Here is a 19278-nt window from a genome sequence, read left to right as displayed (position 1 = left end):
GATTAAGGTGGAAGGAATAGAACAGAAAAATGTTCTAATGATGCCAGCAACTGTAGTGGCTGAGATTGGGTTGGACCCTCTGGCTCATGGTCAAACCATGATTGGGTTGGACCCTCTGGCTCATGGTCAAACCATGATTGAGCACATGGTCAACCACAGTTGCCCGAATCTCATTAGATTATGTTCTCTGCATCTTCTTTCTCCTCTACCTCCTCCCAGGCACGCAGATAGGGGACGGGACGGGACGGGACGGGACGGGATCGACACCCTCAGATTCATGAGGAGGGGGGATTATCCCCTCCAAAAAAAAAGCCATGTACCTTGGCTGCATGTGTTTTGCTGTGTTATTGGAAGTGTTTTGCTGTGAAATCCGCAAAAAAACGCGGAAAATCTGCGTAATTATGCGCTTGGGGGGATACCCCCCCCTCCTCATGACATTTTCAGATAATCCCCAAATATGTCCCCCCCAGTTATAAAATGCTATCTGCTCCCCTGCCTCCTCCTCATCCTCCTCTCACTCTTACGTCTTACTCCTCTCCTTCTCTGGTTGTCAATCTCTTCAAGGTTCTTCATTGTTCACCAAACAAAACAGAGGCCCTCAAGTCCCTTTTATGCTGCAGTGCTGAATGCAAATTGCTCACCAGATCTGAATGTTTAGAGATTTGACTACTTGTGTGTTGTAGGTTGATGCTTTGAGATTTCACGTGAGAAGTGTGTGCAACAACTGAAGTGTGCAGTGTTCGGACAACAAGGTAATGTGAAATTGATATCAGAGTGTAAAGAAGGAAAGTCAGAGTAATGCAGATGTGTAGTGTGATGTAGAGCGAATTGTGTCGAGCGATTGGGTACATGAAGTGAAGGTTGTGCAAATTGTGCCAAGTTTTCAATTTTTTTGTGTTAACAATCGTGAAAAACTGTAAAAAGGTACCAACATAGTAAACACACTCCATCTGGGAATACGGTACATTCACTGCATATTTGTGTAAGGATTATGACTGAATATTATTAAATGTGTTGTAGGCCTATTACTCACTCATAGTGTTATTTTTACACACGTCGTGCCTTCCTTCGGATACCAACTACACAGGCTACTACACTTAGGCCTACGACCCTATGTGTTTTTAAAGGTTTCATGACATTCATTTTTATTTTTCATTTAGGTTTTACGACCTCAATTAGGCCTACACCCAAACAACCTGAACTTTGAACATTCAATGGATTTTCTTTTTTATGTCACATAACCTTTAAGTATAATTCTGTCTTTGCATACAGTGAATAATGGCAATGCGGAGATGGGTTTTATTGTGCATCGACACAACCTTATGTTTAGTGTCATGTATCATTATTGTAAGTCATTTGTTCTCAAAGTGGGGTTCAGGGACCATCAGGGGTCCTTGCAGGGCCCAGGGGTCCCCAGCAAATTGGTTAGCAATAGCATAACATCAAATTCAGTTTAACCACTTCAACCATATTATTCTATATTGAAAATAGCCGATGTATTCATGATCTACAATTAAGCTTGTGAGCTTGTAGATCTGCAATTTTCAAAACAAATCTTCAAAAGAATATGAACAATTTAGAATAAATCTTGTTTAGGGGTCCCTGCATGGTGCAAAAATATTTTCAATGGGGGATGGGTGGCCAAATAGGCTACATGTGAATTTGGGGGTCCTTGAGATGAAAAGGTTGGAGAACCACATGGTGTAAGTTGTTATTGGGAGCTTGTGGGCATGAGTGGGCAGAGGCTGTGGTCTTTCCAGCCTTGGACTCATCATATGACTGCTGGCATGGTGCTGCCATGGTGCTGCATCCTAGCAACACTTGGGTGTGTTTGTTTGACTGCACTTTGATTGGGCACACACCCACGAAGAGATAGGAGGGCTGGTTACGAGTCGAATACATACAGAGGAGTAATACCACACACACTGACACGCACTCATACAAAATAGTCCCTGGCGCAAATGATATTCAAACATACGTATTATTCCATGAATTCTGTAACTGTTGTCATGTGGTGTTTTCATTCTTCTTCCAAGTCATCAGCGTTTCCAGCTTGTCCACCTATCTATTTGTGTCATTGGAAAGGGCCTGATATTCTTTACTGTGTGCAGTGTGATGAATGACGCACAAAAATAGATCTCCAAGTGGAATAGTAAGAGAGTGGCGACACTAGCGTTGACTCCCATTGTGACAATGGAATGTGAAAGTGCTCATTCTCAATGGGATAGTTCCTTCCAATGTTTGGAACTATAGCCCAGCGTGTCGCCACTCTCTTACTATTCCAGTCGGATAGATCTACAAGCTGTGATGTTGTAGATCAGTTATGTTCAGTGCACGACAACAGCGTACGCGTAAGTACACATCAGGCTTAACCCAACATGATTTCTGACAATAGCCATATACATATTCTTCTAGGCCTATACCGTTGCAGTGTAGAAACTCTGTGTGTGTGTGTGTGTGTGTGTGTGTGTGTGTGTGTGTGTGTGTGTGTGCGCGCGTGCGTGCGTTGTCCACAGAGAGCCTGGGAGGCTATTTCTAATTTTGAAAATATGAACCCTTAAGCGATGTTTACTTGTTTTCACCTACAATTTCAACTGCCGCACATGATTAACCTTATGTCCAGTGGACTTTATAAATGTGTCTGTGTGTGCGTGCGCGTATGTGTGTGAAACTGTGCATGTGTGTGAAACTGTGCATGTGTGCGCGTGCGTGCGTGTGCAGTAAGATGAAAATTTGAATGTCTTCTTCACCAAAAATGAACCAAGTAAAGGCCAATGAGTCTCAGGTTGAAAACACACTTAATTAAAAAATATATTGTAAACTTTGAAAATGCAAACACCAATACTATAGACAAAATGAACACTAATTAACAGGTCATGGTCTATTTATGTGCAATATTATGTTAATTAACAAGGCAAATGGTAGTATGGTCCTTTCACCTTTGTCGGAATGAGGATAATTTAACTGAATGTTGACAGGTGTGAAAAGACTACTAGAATATCCTATTCTATTTCTTGACTTAACTATAGTTGATGTAGGAGTAGGATTACTTGTTGTTGGATACTTGTTGTTGGATACTAAAGGAAGAGCACAAAAACAGCTAGAAAGAACAATAATTAAAAAAATTGTCAAGTATAACACGCTTCTTGGTTATTCGATTAATCAAAAAAGTAATCAACATTGCTTATTAAATAATAAATAGTTGCAGCCCTAGTGTCATACCCTTTCAGAAGGAACACATCCTATCAACCAACCTCTGCACGTCAGTGATGCTCGTAATGCATCAAATCATGCTGCACGTTGTCTGTTTATTGTTTGTGGGGGTGTTAGATTAATTAGAGGTGTACTGTATGTGTGTGGCCTCCACTCCATATTGTAGTGGCTTACTTCTAGTGGTGGGGTTCACAGTGACAAGTGACAATTGTGACAAGTGTCCTCAAAAATGTAACTACGTGAGTAATAATAAACCCACGTCCACGCAATGTGTGACGTCCCTTTTACCTATACAGAACACATTCCAGAATTAATGAATTGTATTTGTGTGTATTTTCCAAATATAGTTGCAAAGTGCTTTGCAGACATGTTAAACAGCAATTTCAGCAAACATGCGCAAGAGAGAAATATAAAGTATACAGTACATGATAGATAAAGTATACATGGATAAAGTCACTCATATAAGCACTCGCTCTCATGGGAGAAACGAAAGAATTACAGCATTCATTTTGTTCCCAACTAAGGAAGTTAAATGGTGGTGTAAATGATATGGTTTTGTTGGATGTTTTTGTTCATTGCTGTATAGAAGTGTTTGTTCAGTAACAGCAGTCTCCCCGTCTCTCCAGCTCTTTATAGTAGACAGAAAGTACATTTTCAGGTCAGGATGATTCAATGTAGCCTAGCTAATGAGCCAGACCGAATCAGCCGTTGGCAAACATTGTTTTGCCGCGACAGTGTTGTGTGATATTAGTCTGGCTTATTAGCCAGGCTAGATTCAATGAGGAGAGAAACCCCCACAAAGATCATTTATCAGATTCAGTTTTTGTAGTGTTCCAGATCAAATTTTGTCTGCTCAGTGCTCATTGTCTTTGTTTCATTACTTCCAATTGCACGTGTCTGTCCTGTAAACTGTATGAGTTCTGACTTAAGGGTGAAAATAACTGAATCTCTCTCTTTAAAAATGCTTATACATTACTTTGTATTGAAATATATGATTTTCAGTTTCATAATCAGCAGCACAATTCTGTATCAAAAGTAATTTATGCTGTAAATAGTGAGGTATTGTATGAGTTCATCACATCATTCTTCTCTCTTGACAAGCTCCAGATACAGTATATGACATCTAAATCTGGTTTCTGTTACTTGTAGCTTTGGGGGGCGAGACGCTCATGTTCACAAATGGCTATTAGCCTGCCACAAACCATGAGATTGTATAAGTGAATCAGTCCCATTTTGAACGGAACACCGCTGGATACATAAGGAAATAGTATTACACCGTACGTGGCTTGACTACTTTTATCCTATATTAAAATTGCCTAGAGGGTGGCTCGACATTGGGTTGATTGTAGGTCGACAGTGGGTCAACGGCGGACACCACAAACGTAACAGCTGCACTTGCGAGCCGGAGCCACACCGTCACTCTGAGTCTGATCCGAACCAAACTCTGCCCAAACACTGTTCAGGGGTCTGCCATGACAACAGCCTCACCAGGGGACACAGGTGCACTGTTGCTCCAATCAGCACATGCGGACCAAACTTGGCACACAAACTGTTGTGTTCAGTGGTCTGACTGGTCTGGCACGAGAACAGTCACACCAGCAGCCACATGAGGACCCCAGGGGTCACATCAGGGGCCGCAGGTGCATGGTTGCTGCAGTCCGCACCAAAGTTGACACTTGTTCAGTGGTCTGGCATGAGAATAGACACAAGAAGCACAACATTGCTCCAGGGAGCGGCACAAATACGTTCGAAAGATTCAAGTGGCCCCCGGGTGTCCAGATGCTGTGGTAAGTGTGGCTGATTTTATTTAATGGATAGAATACTAGGTGTCCGGCGCATTAGCTTACGTTGTCATGGCACCCAGAATTCCACTGGCCCAAGGACCAAATGTCTGTGTCATTATAAGTGATGATAACTGTTACCACCATTACTGCAAACGCTTTACACCCCCATTTTAGACTTTGTCGTATGACGAACATAATATACGATCACAGCCGATCTACTGTACAAGCCCACAATGCATCACATCTCATCTGTGACGAGTTCTGGGCTTGCAGAGCTGCAATATTTGGCACACAGAGTTTAAATTAGACATTAACCTCTGACAGACCCCTGTCCAAATCCCCTGTCTTCTTACATCCCCATCCTTTCATTTTATACCCATCCTCCCCATCTCTCCCCTTTCCTCTCTCTCCTCTTACGTCCCTCCTTTCTCAAGAGGGGGGATGAGTTGCCCATGTCAGCCACACTCACTTGTCCTGAGGTGCGGCAGGCGGCTGGGATCATTAGCGGAAATGACCAGCATACCAGCTCCGATGATAATACTGTCACAGGGAGTGGGGGAGGACAGTGCACCGATGCACTGATTAGGGATGGCAGCTCACTGTCTCCCCTTTTGCCTGCTGTCTTTTGTCTCACCTTTACCTTGAAACCATTTGACTTTGAACCTCTTTCTCTCGCTCTCTCTCTCTCTCTCTCTCTGGTAAATACGTTATTTTTTTAATATATATATTTTTGGCTTTTGCCTTTTTTCTTTTTATTGATAGAAGGATAGATGAATATATGAAAGTAGGCTGACAGGAAATGGGGAGAGAGATGGGGGGTGACACGCCGTAAAGGCCGTCGGGATCGGGAGTCGAGCCCGCGGCACACTGCCAGACTGGATTACCAGCCAAGGTACCCAGACAGCTACGCCAGCCGCCCCAGGCCGCCTGCCATGTTTTTAATCAGCCTCGAGTTTTATGTCCCCACACTTGCATATGGTAAAGAGCGATAATAGGAGATCTGCAAGTTTACAGTGTGTCACAATGCGATGCGTAGCTTGTGGAGCTGGAATTTATTGTGTATAGAAGTGTTTAGAAAAGCAAACTTTATTGAAAATAACTATCCTCACTCTCTCTGTGGTCAATAATAAAGAATTCATTTTATTATCCTTGCAGACGGAAATGACAAAGAAATCTTAATACGGGGGCTATTGTGTGTTAATACGGGAGCCATCTTATCTTGAGCCACTGCAGGCCTCTGCTGTCGGAGTCAAATCATTCCTTCCTGTATTGTCAAACAATTATCCTATTTCCCTGAGTTCAGAGTTCAGATTTTTCCCAAAGCTACAGTCTCTTGTACCAAACATGCTGCCAATGTCGAATAAACCAATATCCAAATAAAACAGAGGTAAAACTACTTGTACATTCAGAGAGTTTGTTAGGATTGAACAGAAATGATAGGAAGTTTCAATATTTCTAATAATGAAACGTGGAGAAATGCGGGGCTCCATTCACATGATTGCAGGCAACACAGGCACTTCCATCAGACACAAGGGGCCCTATTCAGCCATGCCTATACCTACTGGCTATGAGCAGCTTGTTTAGAGGTGCAAAATAACCTGCTGTAGTACATACAGGCCAACACAAACTGCACAGACACACAACATACACGGGGGTTGACATCGAAATTACAGCCCATGAGTAAGTGGGGATATAGTGACCTAACTTTTTTTCATGAGCACTTAAATTAACAGCTAATTACTCAAGAGTGGAAGGTGCCCGAGTTGCCCTAGACATAGACGTACACAAATGTTTTCCCAGGGACTTGTTGGAGTCACATTGGTGTTCCACCTTTACCAACGCAGGGCAGGCTACGCGCGAGTGTGACCGGCTGTCCCTGCCAAGAGTGGAATGGCGCTTCGAAAAATGATCTGAAAAGAATTTGAAGTCTAAGCGGACGCAGTGTTTCTATCCTTTCCTCCGTGCCTGATGGATATACTAGGTTGTGGGGAATGTCACGCGCTGACAATAGCCGATCTATCAACAAGCAGTAGCGTAGCCAGGATTTTCATTTTGGGCGGTAAAAATGTCCGTGTTGAGCTTGTATATCGGCTATTTTTTGGTGTGCTACATGGTACGCAACTAAGTATGGATGCCCCTTTAACGTTCTTGCTGGTGCAAATAGTGGTGGCAGGGGGTCACCGTGGCCTGGGGTAGTGGTGGCAGGGGGTCACCGTGGCCTGGGGTAGTGGTGGCAGGGGGTCACCGTGACCTGGGGTAGTGGTGGCAGGGGGTCACCGTGGCCTGGGGTAGTGGTGGCAGGGGGTCACCGTGGCCTGGGGTAGTGGTGGCAGGGGGTCACCGTGGCCTGGGGTAGTGGTGGCAGGGGGTCACCGTGACCTGGGGTAGTGGTGGCAGGGGGTCACCGTGACCTGGGGTAGTGGTGGCAGGGGGTCACCGTGGCCTGGGGTAGTGGTGGCAGGGGGTCACGGTGGCCTGGGGTAGTGGTGGCAGGGGGTCACCGTGGCCTGGGGTAGTGGTGGCAGGGGGTCACCGTGACCTGGGGTAGTGGTGGCAGGGGGTCACCGTGGCCTGGGGTAGTGGTGGCAGGGGGTCACCGTGGCCTGGGGTAGTGGTGGCAGGGGGTCACGGTGGCCTGGGGTAGTGGTGGCAGGGGGTCACCGTGGCCTGGGGTAGTGGTGGCAGGGGGTCACCGTGGCCTGGGGTAGTGCATGTGATATCTGTCAGGGCCAGGGACGTGCAGGGAGTGTTAGAGGGGCAGGGGCTAAAATCCTGTAAGAGGGCACTTTTGGACAGAAATAGCGAAAATGGATTTCAAAAGCTATATTCTCCTGAATGCTGCCTTCAGGTATGGCATTTCTTCCACCATAGTATATGCTGCATTCGTGGTCTGGAGAGGGCAGTTATTTTTACAGATGGGTAAAAGGGCATGGGCTGAAGCCACCTTTGATGTCTATGTGTGCACTGCACGTCCCTGGTCAGGGCGCCATGAGCAAGCTGGTGAAGAGGGAGGGGTGGGGGTCACTAAAGAGCTTTTAATGACACAGAGAGTAGGTCTTGAATTTACGCGGTATGGGGCGTGTATGTATCTGAAAGGCACATTTTGCGTTCAGTTGTGCACTGGAATTGATATTATATGCAGCTGTTTTCCTAATTACAAAACGGAACACTTGGACACGAGAAACAGTGAGGTTCAGGTGTTACATTATTAAGAGTTGTCAATAAAGCCACACTTAAGGATACACGCCAGTCTCGTCTAGATTATTATACAGAGTTGATACAGCCTGTTACAGCGCTGTACAGTATTTTCACATGTAAGCTTGTACTGTATTTGGTGTGCAATGCTATCATACCACAATTTATGAATCAGACTTATGCCATTATAGACAAAGGAAGGCTCACAATCCAGATATAACATATTTTACTGTACAATACTGTAATTTGATCTTTGTGTTGCCTACAGTATGATCACTCTTATTTGATAACACAGGTCCAACCACTGGCTTCGATTCCCCTCATCACTGCCTCCAGTTTGGCTGATGGTTGGTTATGGTACTTTTGGTACTAACCGCGCATACGCTTAAGGTGAAACTCCTTGCTGTCAGGTGTCAAGAAGCGTGTGGTGAGTCAATGTGTATTGGAGGAGGTGCCATGTTACTCTACACGCCTGTAGTGTTGTAGATTCATATATATATATTGAAACACACCGGACACAACGCCCTCAACCGACAGGGACCACAGTACACAGTCAATTGGCAATGACTAGATTGGACAAAAATGAGAATGACAAAAATCATAATATCAAGATTTTGGATTTCACAATCCAATCCATAGGACTTTTCTTTTCCTCCATAGGACAGTTGATAAACTAAGTATACTGACAGCTCTCCATTTCCTCCTCAACGGCAAATAGACACATTCAGGTCCATGACTCCAGTTAATGGAGCATAGATGTCACTCATTACAAGCATTTAATGCATTCAAGTTCAAGGCAGCGGACTGCAGATCGAAGCTCATGCTGATGAGGAATCATTAAGACCTTATAGACACTCCTACGAAAGCTTTCACTTAACAGGCTCTTAATTAGGTCACGTTACAATGACTCGGTGTGACATGGATATGGACCTCGTTTGGAAAGACTTCAGAGTGGACAGCCTTATACAAACCCCACGTGGGAATGTGAGTGATTGAGAGAGGGAGAGAGAGAGAGAGAGAGAGAGAGAGAAAGAGAATGTGTGTGTGTGTGTGTGTGTGTGTGTGTGTGTGTGTGTGTGTGTGTGTGTGTGTGTGTGTGTGTGTGTGTGTGTGTGTGTGTGTGTGTGTGTGTGTGTGTGTGTGTGTGTGTGTGTGTGTGTGTGTGTGTGTGTGCGCGTGCGTGTGCGTGCGTGCGTTGCATGTAAACCTGTGTGTTTGTAAATAGCAGATTGTCAAAGTTTCATAATAAAAAAACATGGTATTTTAGTCAGTGACAAATCCCTTAGTAGAATTATTTAGGAGCACTGTTTTAAAAATAGCATGAACTAAGACTAAATATATGCAACCAGGTCCCTGACACACTAAAATAGCCTTATCTCTCTAAAGGTGACACTAGAGAGGTCACATTTAGATCATGGGTATGCTAGTCCTTCCACGGGGGCGGGACGGGGGGAGCATGATGTAATGCTGTTGGGGTTCAGCCAAGCTCGGTTCGGAGCAGTAACAGCAAGAGGGCATGAGGCATCTGGATATCGTTGTTGACGGCCAGCAACCTTGTATCTCCAACCGTTTATGTTTTTTTTATTCTTTTTTTATTCTTCTTTTTTCCATAAATGAATGCCCTATACTTTGTCATACTACACTGCCACACAAATGTAGCAAAAATAGCAGATCTACAAGCAACGCATCACAATGCAACACGTTTTGAGCTTTTAGATCTACTGTTTTAGATTTGTTTTAAAGGATGTGAAAGCGAAAGTGTTTCCCACCCAACGAGTGACGATATCTGGCCTATCACACAGGACCTGAATTCACATCATGTTTGACACCAGCTGTTGAGTTTCCAAATTGCAGCATTTCATCCCTGCTTTTCATGCTCTACATCCTGTCTCTCTCACTGCACTGTATTGTCTTGCAAATAAATACAAAATTAAAAAACAAACAGTAATGACAGTGTGGAGGACAGGTTAATTTCTGGGTCACCTGGGAACATGGATGAGTAACGATCTCACATTGTAGTGCTTTTGAGTAAGGCACTTAACCCCCAACCTGCTCCAGCAGGCTTTGGCAATAATGTGAAGCCGAGAAGAACAATGCCGAACAACGCAGAGCAAAATCAAGCAGAACCTGCATGTTGAGCAACAGCCTTTGGAAAATATCAAACTTGTGACACGCTGATAATTTACACTCAATCCAATTCAGTTATTTGTTTATTTAATATTGCAACAGAAATAGCACTGTAGTCCCTTGTCTACTTTCTCTTCACTTTTTTTTGGAAAAACAAAAACAAAACTATAGAAATATGAAGAGCCACGAGTTTATCACTGCCATCCACTCGCTAACCTTAAGACCTTGCTCATGACATCAGTGAGTCAAATGCAGTATTCGTCAGTAGGAAATCAATGATTAAGAGTACAAGTGAATAAATACACTTGGATGTTTGCTTTCCATAAATATCCAGCCCTGCATGCTGTCTTTCAAATATCCTGTCTATACTGTCAGGTTAACAATTTAACAAAAGGTTTGCCTAATTGTTTCTGGAAAAAACAAGTGTCAAGTGCTATTTTTGGCAAAGTGGTTAATGATTAGCTAAATGTAAAAAAGAACGTGCTGCAAACTGGAGAAAGAAAGAAAGAAAGAAAGAAAGAAAGAAACTGTTGAATTTGAGCTTCATAATATAGCAAAGGTCAAGACTTGCATACTTTTGATGATTACTTCGAATTAGTAACTTTACTTTGAATTAGACAATTGTATGCTAGTCTTGTCCATGAATTATGAATAATAGTCAGTGACAAATAACTTATACACTAGCTTTAGTCCAGACAGAAACCCATTTCCTCGTAATCTTTGGAAGTACGTCATTATTTAAAGTCAGGCTGGGAATGCTTTAAACTAGTGTTTTAAGTCTCACATAGAGGGCATTGTGAGGTTGTGCTTTAATGGGCAGACAGTGAAACGAGGATAGCGTGGTGCTGTTGTTCCGTTTCAGCATTGTCTTGGTGATAAGCTAATCTAACGTGCGGAGGAAGTGCAGGAACAGTGCTGACAGAACGACTTAGTTGGGAACATCTGTGACTGACTGTCCGTCTCTCTGTCCCATCGCTTATCGGGTGTCACATTCTCGACATACTGCCACGCATCATGTCGGAAGTGTTGGAGAACAAGGGTTTGGGTCGAAGTATCAACGAATGTGTCATAAACGCGATATAGTTGTTGTCATGTCACATGTTGTCACTAAGCATATTTTTACAGTCATAGTGGTGAAGAAATTATTTCCTAACTCAAGCTATGGCTTTTGTCAAACATTATCGAGAACGTTTGCTCTTTTCTAAAAGAGCCACACGGCCAGAAACCAAATCAAGCAGCCACACCGGCCAGCAAACAAATCAAGCAACCTTGGGCTACTTCCGGTGAGGCGTGTAGATGGGCTCAAAGACACATTGTTCATCTAAATATTAAATTAAATCACTTGCTGTCATGTTCCTGATTACTGTAAATATGCTTTTGTGATGTTATTTTTAGCCCATTGACTATGACGCATCTGTTGATGAGTCCAGGGCCCTCTAATGAAGTCTATGTACTTGACTTGATATGTGATATAGCTTGTTGTCCTTACATGTTCATTATTGATACAAGATGCATCTGTTAAGAGGTCGCCAGTGTGGTCATCCTTATTCTTATCCTGTCACGTTTCTATGTCTCATATCTTCTTGTCACGTCATATGTCCAGCACCAGCACTATATGTATTCCCTGTCTGTGCAGTAAACTTGAATTTGTGGCGTAATGGGGCACGGTGGCACAGTCGGACTTGGTAGTGCTGTAGCCTCACAGCTAGAAGGTCCTGGGTTCGATTCACGCTGGGGGCGTGTTCTCTCCTCCACGTCATCAGTGCCCATACCCGAGTTGGCGAAAGGGCCTTTCTGTATGGAGATTGCATGTTCTCCTCGTGTCCCCTAGGGTAGGTAGTACCCACACAAAAAACATACAGTAATCCTGGTCTCTAAACTACCTCCCCCTGGGGCGCCTGATGGAGGGGAAAGGAACTGGTCAGAATAACGTGTTCCTTCCATGCGCTACGTCCGTCTGGAGAAACTCCCCCCTGTCAGGTGAAAAGAAGCAGCATGGACTCCTCATGCATAGAAGGAAGCATGAGGTCAGTCCGCTGCCCCCCCAGGTTGGCAGAGGAAGTGTAGCGCCCAGGATTACATTGAATAATTGACAAAATCGTGGGATAAATAATTTGAAGAAAAAAAATTGTCGCGTGATACTGTCTCTGTGTCACGTCCTTGTTCTCCCAGGCCCACCGGCTTTAGCTAAGGAATACTTCAGCTGAATGGTCACACACCCAGCCTGTTGGAGCCAGACGAGGGTCTTCTAATCTACATCACAACAGTAGCTTCACAAAGTTTACAACACTACTGACCATTTTTAAAAGCATACCATAATAGCCTAATTTTCTTGGAAGCAATTGGATTCCATATACATTTTTGCTCTAGTATGAAAAAACAAAACAAAACAATTTTAAAAACGAGTTAAAACGTTCTTGAGAGTTTTTGTCTAGTTACATTATTGTTACTTACATTTCAATGCTTTTTTGTTGCTTTTACCCATTTTTCTCCCCGACTAGAGCCTCCATCCTAACCTGACTCCGCCAGATGGGGCAGCAGAGAGTACACTGGCTTCCCCCCCTCCTCCATCCTACTCCTCCCACCAAACACTCCTCACTGACAGGTGCTGTAGGAGTACGTGCAGTGACAAACATCATCCTCCCCGCCCTGCAGCTTCCCTCCCTCCAACACCGTTGTGTTTCGTGTTCATATTATAGTCGACGCTCGACAAAGCCGGCTGCACGGCGGTGGATTCGAACCCCTATAGACTCCGTGGTGGCCTATAATATTTCTTCCCTAACTGATACAAATGGCAGGAAAGCCAAGGGACAGACAGCATTATGTGAGGTGAAGGAGAGAATGTGTGGCAGGATAACCTAGGTCAGATACGTGATATTCCAGAGACAGGGACACTATCTCTGGGCTCCTCTTATGTATGCTTATTTGCATGAAGAGTGCCCTAACTTCAACAGAAGAGGTCCAGAGGGCAAATGATGAGTGATTAGCCCTGTGCTGAGCTGAGCGAACAGAGCAGAGGTGGAGACAGACTAATTGACATTTCGCCAGATTCTAGGTCTCAATGGGCTTTCATGCCAAATTGACTCTGCCTTGTGGGCAGCATGCAGGGAGCAGAGAACTTTTCTTCCTGGCTAGACAAGTTCTATGAACTTGACTTCAGACGCCACCAGCTACTCTGCTGTCGGGAAGAAACCACCTAACTCCAAAATAAAATGTTCATTTTCAGGAAATTAAGAAAACCTTGTATTTAGAAAACAAAGCAATACTGCCTCATCAAAGTTGGTGTTGCGACTTTATAAACATATAAAGTAGTAAACTAGCTTAGCAGACATTTCAATGGAGTCAAGAGATTTTGTCCAAAGCGTTTTAGTTACTTTCCATTGGTTCAATATTTTCGAAACAACTCACAGACGAAAAGGGTGTTCAATAGCACTAATTTATGCAACAAAAATAAATAATAATAACTAAAACCTCAAAAATGTAGTTAGTGGTTTCCTCCCGACAGCAACGATATGAATGTGGCCCTTTGGGTAAAAAGTTCAATTCAGTTGTTTGCTTCTCTATTGCTTGCATTCTCACTATGTCAATTTTATGTGGCCTGTTCCAGAGCTAGTATTCCAAACTAGTCTAGCATGAGGTGGACTGCGGGATTTTCCTTTTTATTGGCTTCACTCCACGCTCCACTAGCTCCTCCTCCATTGATCTTTTGTAATCATGTAACTATTCCGACATGTTACAATCATTCCAATTACCTTCTACATTTATTTCGGAGCCACTAAACGGCCGGTTACACCACGTGACCTTTCATACCACCCAACTGTCACAGGGATGAAGAATGTGTGAGCCGCCTTGCCGTCAGTTCCCCTTCATTAAAGACTCTAATTAGAACATCAGGGCCTCATCATCTAAACGACAAAGCCTGCTGGACCTGAACAGAGGTCGCGGGACTTTTAACACAAGAGAGGAAATATATAGCCTAGGTTAGTCTGACGTCAGACGACCAATCTATATTAAACCTCTGTGTACGAAAGAGTAGGACCTACAAAAAAATAGAAGATATGGAAATATGGCATAGATATTGTGGAAATGGTCATTATGCAGGCCACAATTCGAGGTGGGGAGGCAAAAATAATTACCATGTATGATACTGAGTCACTGATTTATCTTTTAAGCCTTTCTTTTTGGAGCTGTAAACAATGACAGTGCAAAGAAAGGTGCAGTATGAAAACAGGCAGTGTGAGACCTCTCACATTTGACTTCTTCAAAGAGATGGTTACAAATTCCTATCAAATATAAACAAAGTTAACTTTAAATGACGTCAGTGGCAGTGAAGATGCGCCCCAGACCAGTCAACACAAACAAGGACCAGTATAGCCTAGCCAACTGGTTACGTTAGACCACATGATGACCCCAACATCCACAGTTTGTCTGGGAGAGGCCTATATTGCCAGGCTTTCCACCTCGGAGGAAAGCCTGCGAAGCCTGGTCTGTGTTACTAAATCGCTGTGTGATCCGGTCAGGAGCGGATGTTAACTTATACGTCATGTTGTAGTAATTGATTTGTAGTCATCATCAGGCAGGAAACCACCACCCGAATAAGGACTACCCAACATAATTACCCGCTATCATAATTTTAGGGCCATAAGTGACTACAACAAGTTACCATCCGCTCCCAACCTGATCATAATCCTACAGTAATATCACGAGCATCATTCATTTAAAGCTGCAATCTGGAAATTGTTTGATTTCATGAAACGTTTCAGCCAAATCTGTATGGCAGAGTAGTACAGTAGTATTAGCACATCTACAGTGGTTGGAGACAGTGGTGGTCTCCCTACTCTGGTTGACAAATAAGTGGTGCATGCTCCCTGAAGACTATTAGTGCAATAAGTGGACTGGCCATGTCAACAGGGATCTTAGAAACATCTTAGACCGGCCGGGCCATGCAGGATACTCCCGGGACATGAAACATACAGACTGGATTTAAAATAACACTGAGTATACTTTGCTGTCCCCACTCCCAGCAAGATAGTTGGGAAACTGTAAGGCCTGTAACTCTGGGGGTCTGTCTGTGGCCCTGAATAAATTAATGCATAACAAACTGGGGCAGTGGGGGGTCTTTGAATTTAAAGAGTCTGAGAACCAAAACCACTGATTTACAGTGTATTGTGCACTTCACTCGCTCCTGGGTGTAATTGGGTCTATATAATCTAACAGCCCTCTCCTCTCTTGGCGTCAGTGGCATCAAACAAAGCGTATGTCAATTGAGGTGGAGCTTTGAGTGGAATTAATTAACTCCACTTTACTTCCACCCACGGTCTCTCCACATTAGTCACGCTCCGTTCTTCTTCTCAGAGCCTCCATCCTGACGACACCAGGTTTAGGTGTGCGTGTATAAAACCGCACCTGGTGACGTTCAAGAGTCCAAAAAGAGCACTTTAGAAGGAGCGACGACTTGCGCCCATTCCACAGACAGCAGCGAGGCAAAACCTGCACACAGACATGATTTCAAATATCTCTTTTTTCTGTTTCCCTGTGCTTTTATTACTTAATTTAGCTGGAGCCAAACCCTTGTCAGACCTTCAGGTGAGACGGTGCATGCGCGATCATTTGCATTGCTGTCTTAAATATTTGCAATAGGCTATTTAGCCCACTTTATACCATTTACTTTCATGTTTGCCTTTACTTTTAACTTTAATCTTTTATATTTACCAGAGTTTGCAACAGCTTCTGGAAGAGGATGAGCGTAATAACGTGCCGTTCTACGCCTCGGAGGAGGAGATGGGGAAGGATGCGGAGGGGAAGAACAACTTGAACGCCGAGGATAAGTCTGTGTTCGACGCCGCAGCGGCGGCGGAGGAGGGACAGCATCATCGTCAGGGGTGGGAGACTGCCGGCGACGACGCCGCGAACTCGGCGCTGGCGGCGGGGAAGGAGAACCTCCTCGCCCGGCTCCTCAAAGACCTCGCGCGGACGTCCAAGCGCTCATGGAGCCGCTACAAGAAGGGAGGCATGAGGAGCTGCTTCGGCGTCCGGTTAGAGAGGATCGGCTCCTTCAGCGGGCTGGGATGCTGAAGTTGAGAGGTAAGCATGCATGGAAACCGGTTTTTTGATTGATTTATTGATTGATTGATTGATTGATTGATTGATTGATTGATTGATTGATTGATTGATTGACTGATTGACTGACTGACTGTTTCTCTAGAAATGAGCTTTTATCTCCATGCTCTACATTGTAATCAAGTTTTTTTACATTTAACTTTAAGTGCAACTAAATGGAACCAAACGGACCCATAACCAGTCCATAACTTCCATAAGGGTTCAATTTGTTGTCTCCTCTGTGGTTTTATTAGCTGTTTGATAATACTTTTTAAATTTCTACCCAAATAATAACGATAAAGACGACACCGCCACCATTTCTCGGGGTGCAGTGCAATGCACCTGACCTGTCCATGCCGACTCCTTTCTCGTGTTCTAACCGCGTGTATATGCGGTTCTCAACAGGTGTGCGTGGATGGATGCGATGGACGGAAGAACTTGCTACCCAACGCTGGAACTCCACTGAAAAGGACTGACTAAAACAGCATTAAACTGAGAGTTTACTAAATGGCAGTAGACTGGCGGGGGTTGTTTTAGTGTCTGTGGTTTGCTTATGGACATTTTCTTTTCCTCATTCAGAATACAGAAATATATGATATCCATTTGAACAATAATCACGGGCTGCTCTTTCTTGGTATTATTGTAAAATGTAAAGTATGTATGTATGTATTTATTTATTTATGTTTTCTTGTAGACAAGGCAAGGCATAGAGTTATAGAATAATGTTGAAGTAAAAAATAAAATATTTTGCATAATATGTGACTTTTGATTAAACCGCTTGGTGTTCATGAATTTTGATGGACCGATAAAATCAGGCAACCTTTTGCCAATTAGTTGACGATGCACTGGAATTCCAACTGAAAATAACTTTATCTGTAACTACAATGAACTAGCATAGCCTATGATATCTAATCTATACCTTTATAGCATTTAAACTCAATTAACTTACATTTCTGATAAAGTAGGCTATATAGGCTAACGCGTTTATTATATACGTTAGGAATAAGCCAGGTTGAAATATGATTCCGCTTCGTGCCGTTCCGTGTCAAATAGCCTAAAGGCCCACGAGTCAATTTGACTGAGTTATAAATGTATGCAACCTTAAGTTGACACTGGACGCATTCCACTCGGAGTTAATGGCTATAAGTTAAGATTTCAATGCGTTTAGCCAGAAACCCTACCCTATAGCCTCTGCTAACACCACATTAATACATTAAATATAAGTAGCCTATGTCTTAAGGGTTAATATGGATGTGCCTCGATCGACATGAAGTCAAAATAATAAACCAAGCAATTAACTAACTATCCTCTTTCAAATGTAGTGAGTTGGGTGTTTGGGTGCACAATGCACACTGCACTGTTCTGTTATTTGTGGGTGAAAGAGATAAGGCTATAGCCTATACGAAATACGCCATGCATGGTCCTGCAATAAATCACCAAGGAGCAACATTAACGACGAAATAGTTTCAGACGTCTTTTTAGGCTACCACATAAAAGCCTACAATAATACTAATAATAATTATTTATAAAACATGATAAACGCGTTAGGTGGTAAGAAATATAATTAATTAATTTGTTTTGAAAAACAAAATAAGTGAAAAGAAATATTGAGGAAAAAACACGACCCCTCACTATTAGAAGAATATCAGTCCAGATTAGAACCATGATGCAGGGACATGTGTTTTTAATGAGATTATGGTAGCCTACTTTTTTTAGTTTCAAATTACAATTGATTATTATTAATATAGGAAGACATAAGAGGGCATGTCTGATACAAATAAATGTAAACTATCGCAATATTGAATCAAGCAACTTGAAAACTGTCTGGGCCCTGGGGTGCACACAAAAGCAAAGCCTATATAGAATCACCCCATATAGGGACTTGTGAAATATTTAGACACGCGGTCCTTAATTGTGATATATGCATCCAATATCATTCAGCTATGGTCACTGCATTCATCAATGTAAACTTGACACGATACGGACAACAGCCTGCGTATAGCAGAGAGACAGTCTGACAGGACTGATTTGGGAACCACTGTTAAATTCAACAGAGGGACATTGTTTGCCAGCGTGATTCCACCGTAGCAGCCAAAGGATCGAGCCTCAGCCCCTAGTATGGGTTTGAAATTAATTTATGGTAGGCCTACTATATCGTGCCTATTTTGTGCATAATCATATGAATGCAGCGAACCCCTCTTGCTGGCAATGCATTAACACTTGCACTCCAATAGGCTCTGCTGTTTTCGCTCTACATACATATTTTTTCGAATGTTCCCCCCGAGAATATGATTAGGTTCTTAAACACGTGCGTAAATGTTTGCGCAAGGCTTTTACGCACAGGTTTTGGGTGGCAAAATAAGCTTTAATTCAACACCGGAATGATTATTTTCGATGGGAAAATACAGGTATTTCACAAGTATTCATTTCGTGTATTATTAAATGTAAAAATTTCAGGAAATTAAAAATATAAAAATTTCAGGAAATTAAGAAAACCTTATATTTTTTAAAACAAAGCAATGCAGCCTCATCAAAGTTGGTGTTGTAACTTTATACATTGTCAATTAATTCCATGAGAGGGGGAGAGGTGGTGGAGTTAGTTGCTTTAGCAGACATTTTGAGGGTCCAATGGAGTTAAGAGGTTTTGTCCAAAGCACTTTACTACTTTCCATTGGGTCAATATTTTCGAAACAACACACAGACGTAAAGGGTGTTCAATAGCACTGATATATGCAAAAAAAATTGAGTTATGAGGTTCCCTCCCGACAGCAAACAAAGCACATGTCGCAGCCTATCTTGGAAGTGAGGTGATTCATTTCTATGGAAGAGAAGAGTATTTTGGCTAAAAAGCTATATGATT

The 19278-nt window shown here is 43.0% G+C and overlaps 1 protein-coding gene across 1 annotated transcript; it reads left to right on the top strand.

Annotated features, from left to right (window-relative positions):
• Positions 1-4737: 4737 nt before the first annotated feature.
• Positions 4738-16931, top strand: nppal (natriuretic peptide A-like; the record flags this gene model as incomplete). The annotated part of the gene is made up of 4 exons (XM_080762917.1): positions 4738-5000; positions 15559-15574; positions 16035-16403; positions 16824-16931. The coding sequence occupies 3 exons, from the start codon at positions 4738-4740 to the stop codon at positions 16392-16394; spliced, it is 639 nt and encodes a 212-aa protein (XP_080619043.1). The 3' UTR covers positions 16395-16403; positions 16824-16931.
• Between the last annotated feature and the right edge of the window lie 2347 nt (positions 16932-19278).

Source organism: Protomyctophum bolini (assembly GCF_963924005.1).
Source record: "Protomyctophum bolini genome assembly, chromosome: 5".
Lineage (NCBI taxonomy): Eukaryota > Metazoa > Chordata > Actinopteri > Myctophiformes > Myctophidae > Protomyctophum > Protomyctophum bolini.
The sequence above is the reverse complement of the archived record's forward strand: the minus strand, read 5'-3'. Positions and strand labels throughout refer to the sequence as shown.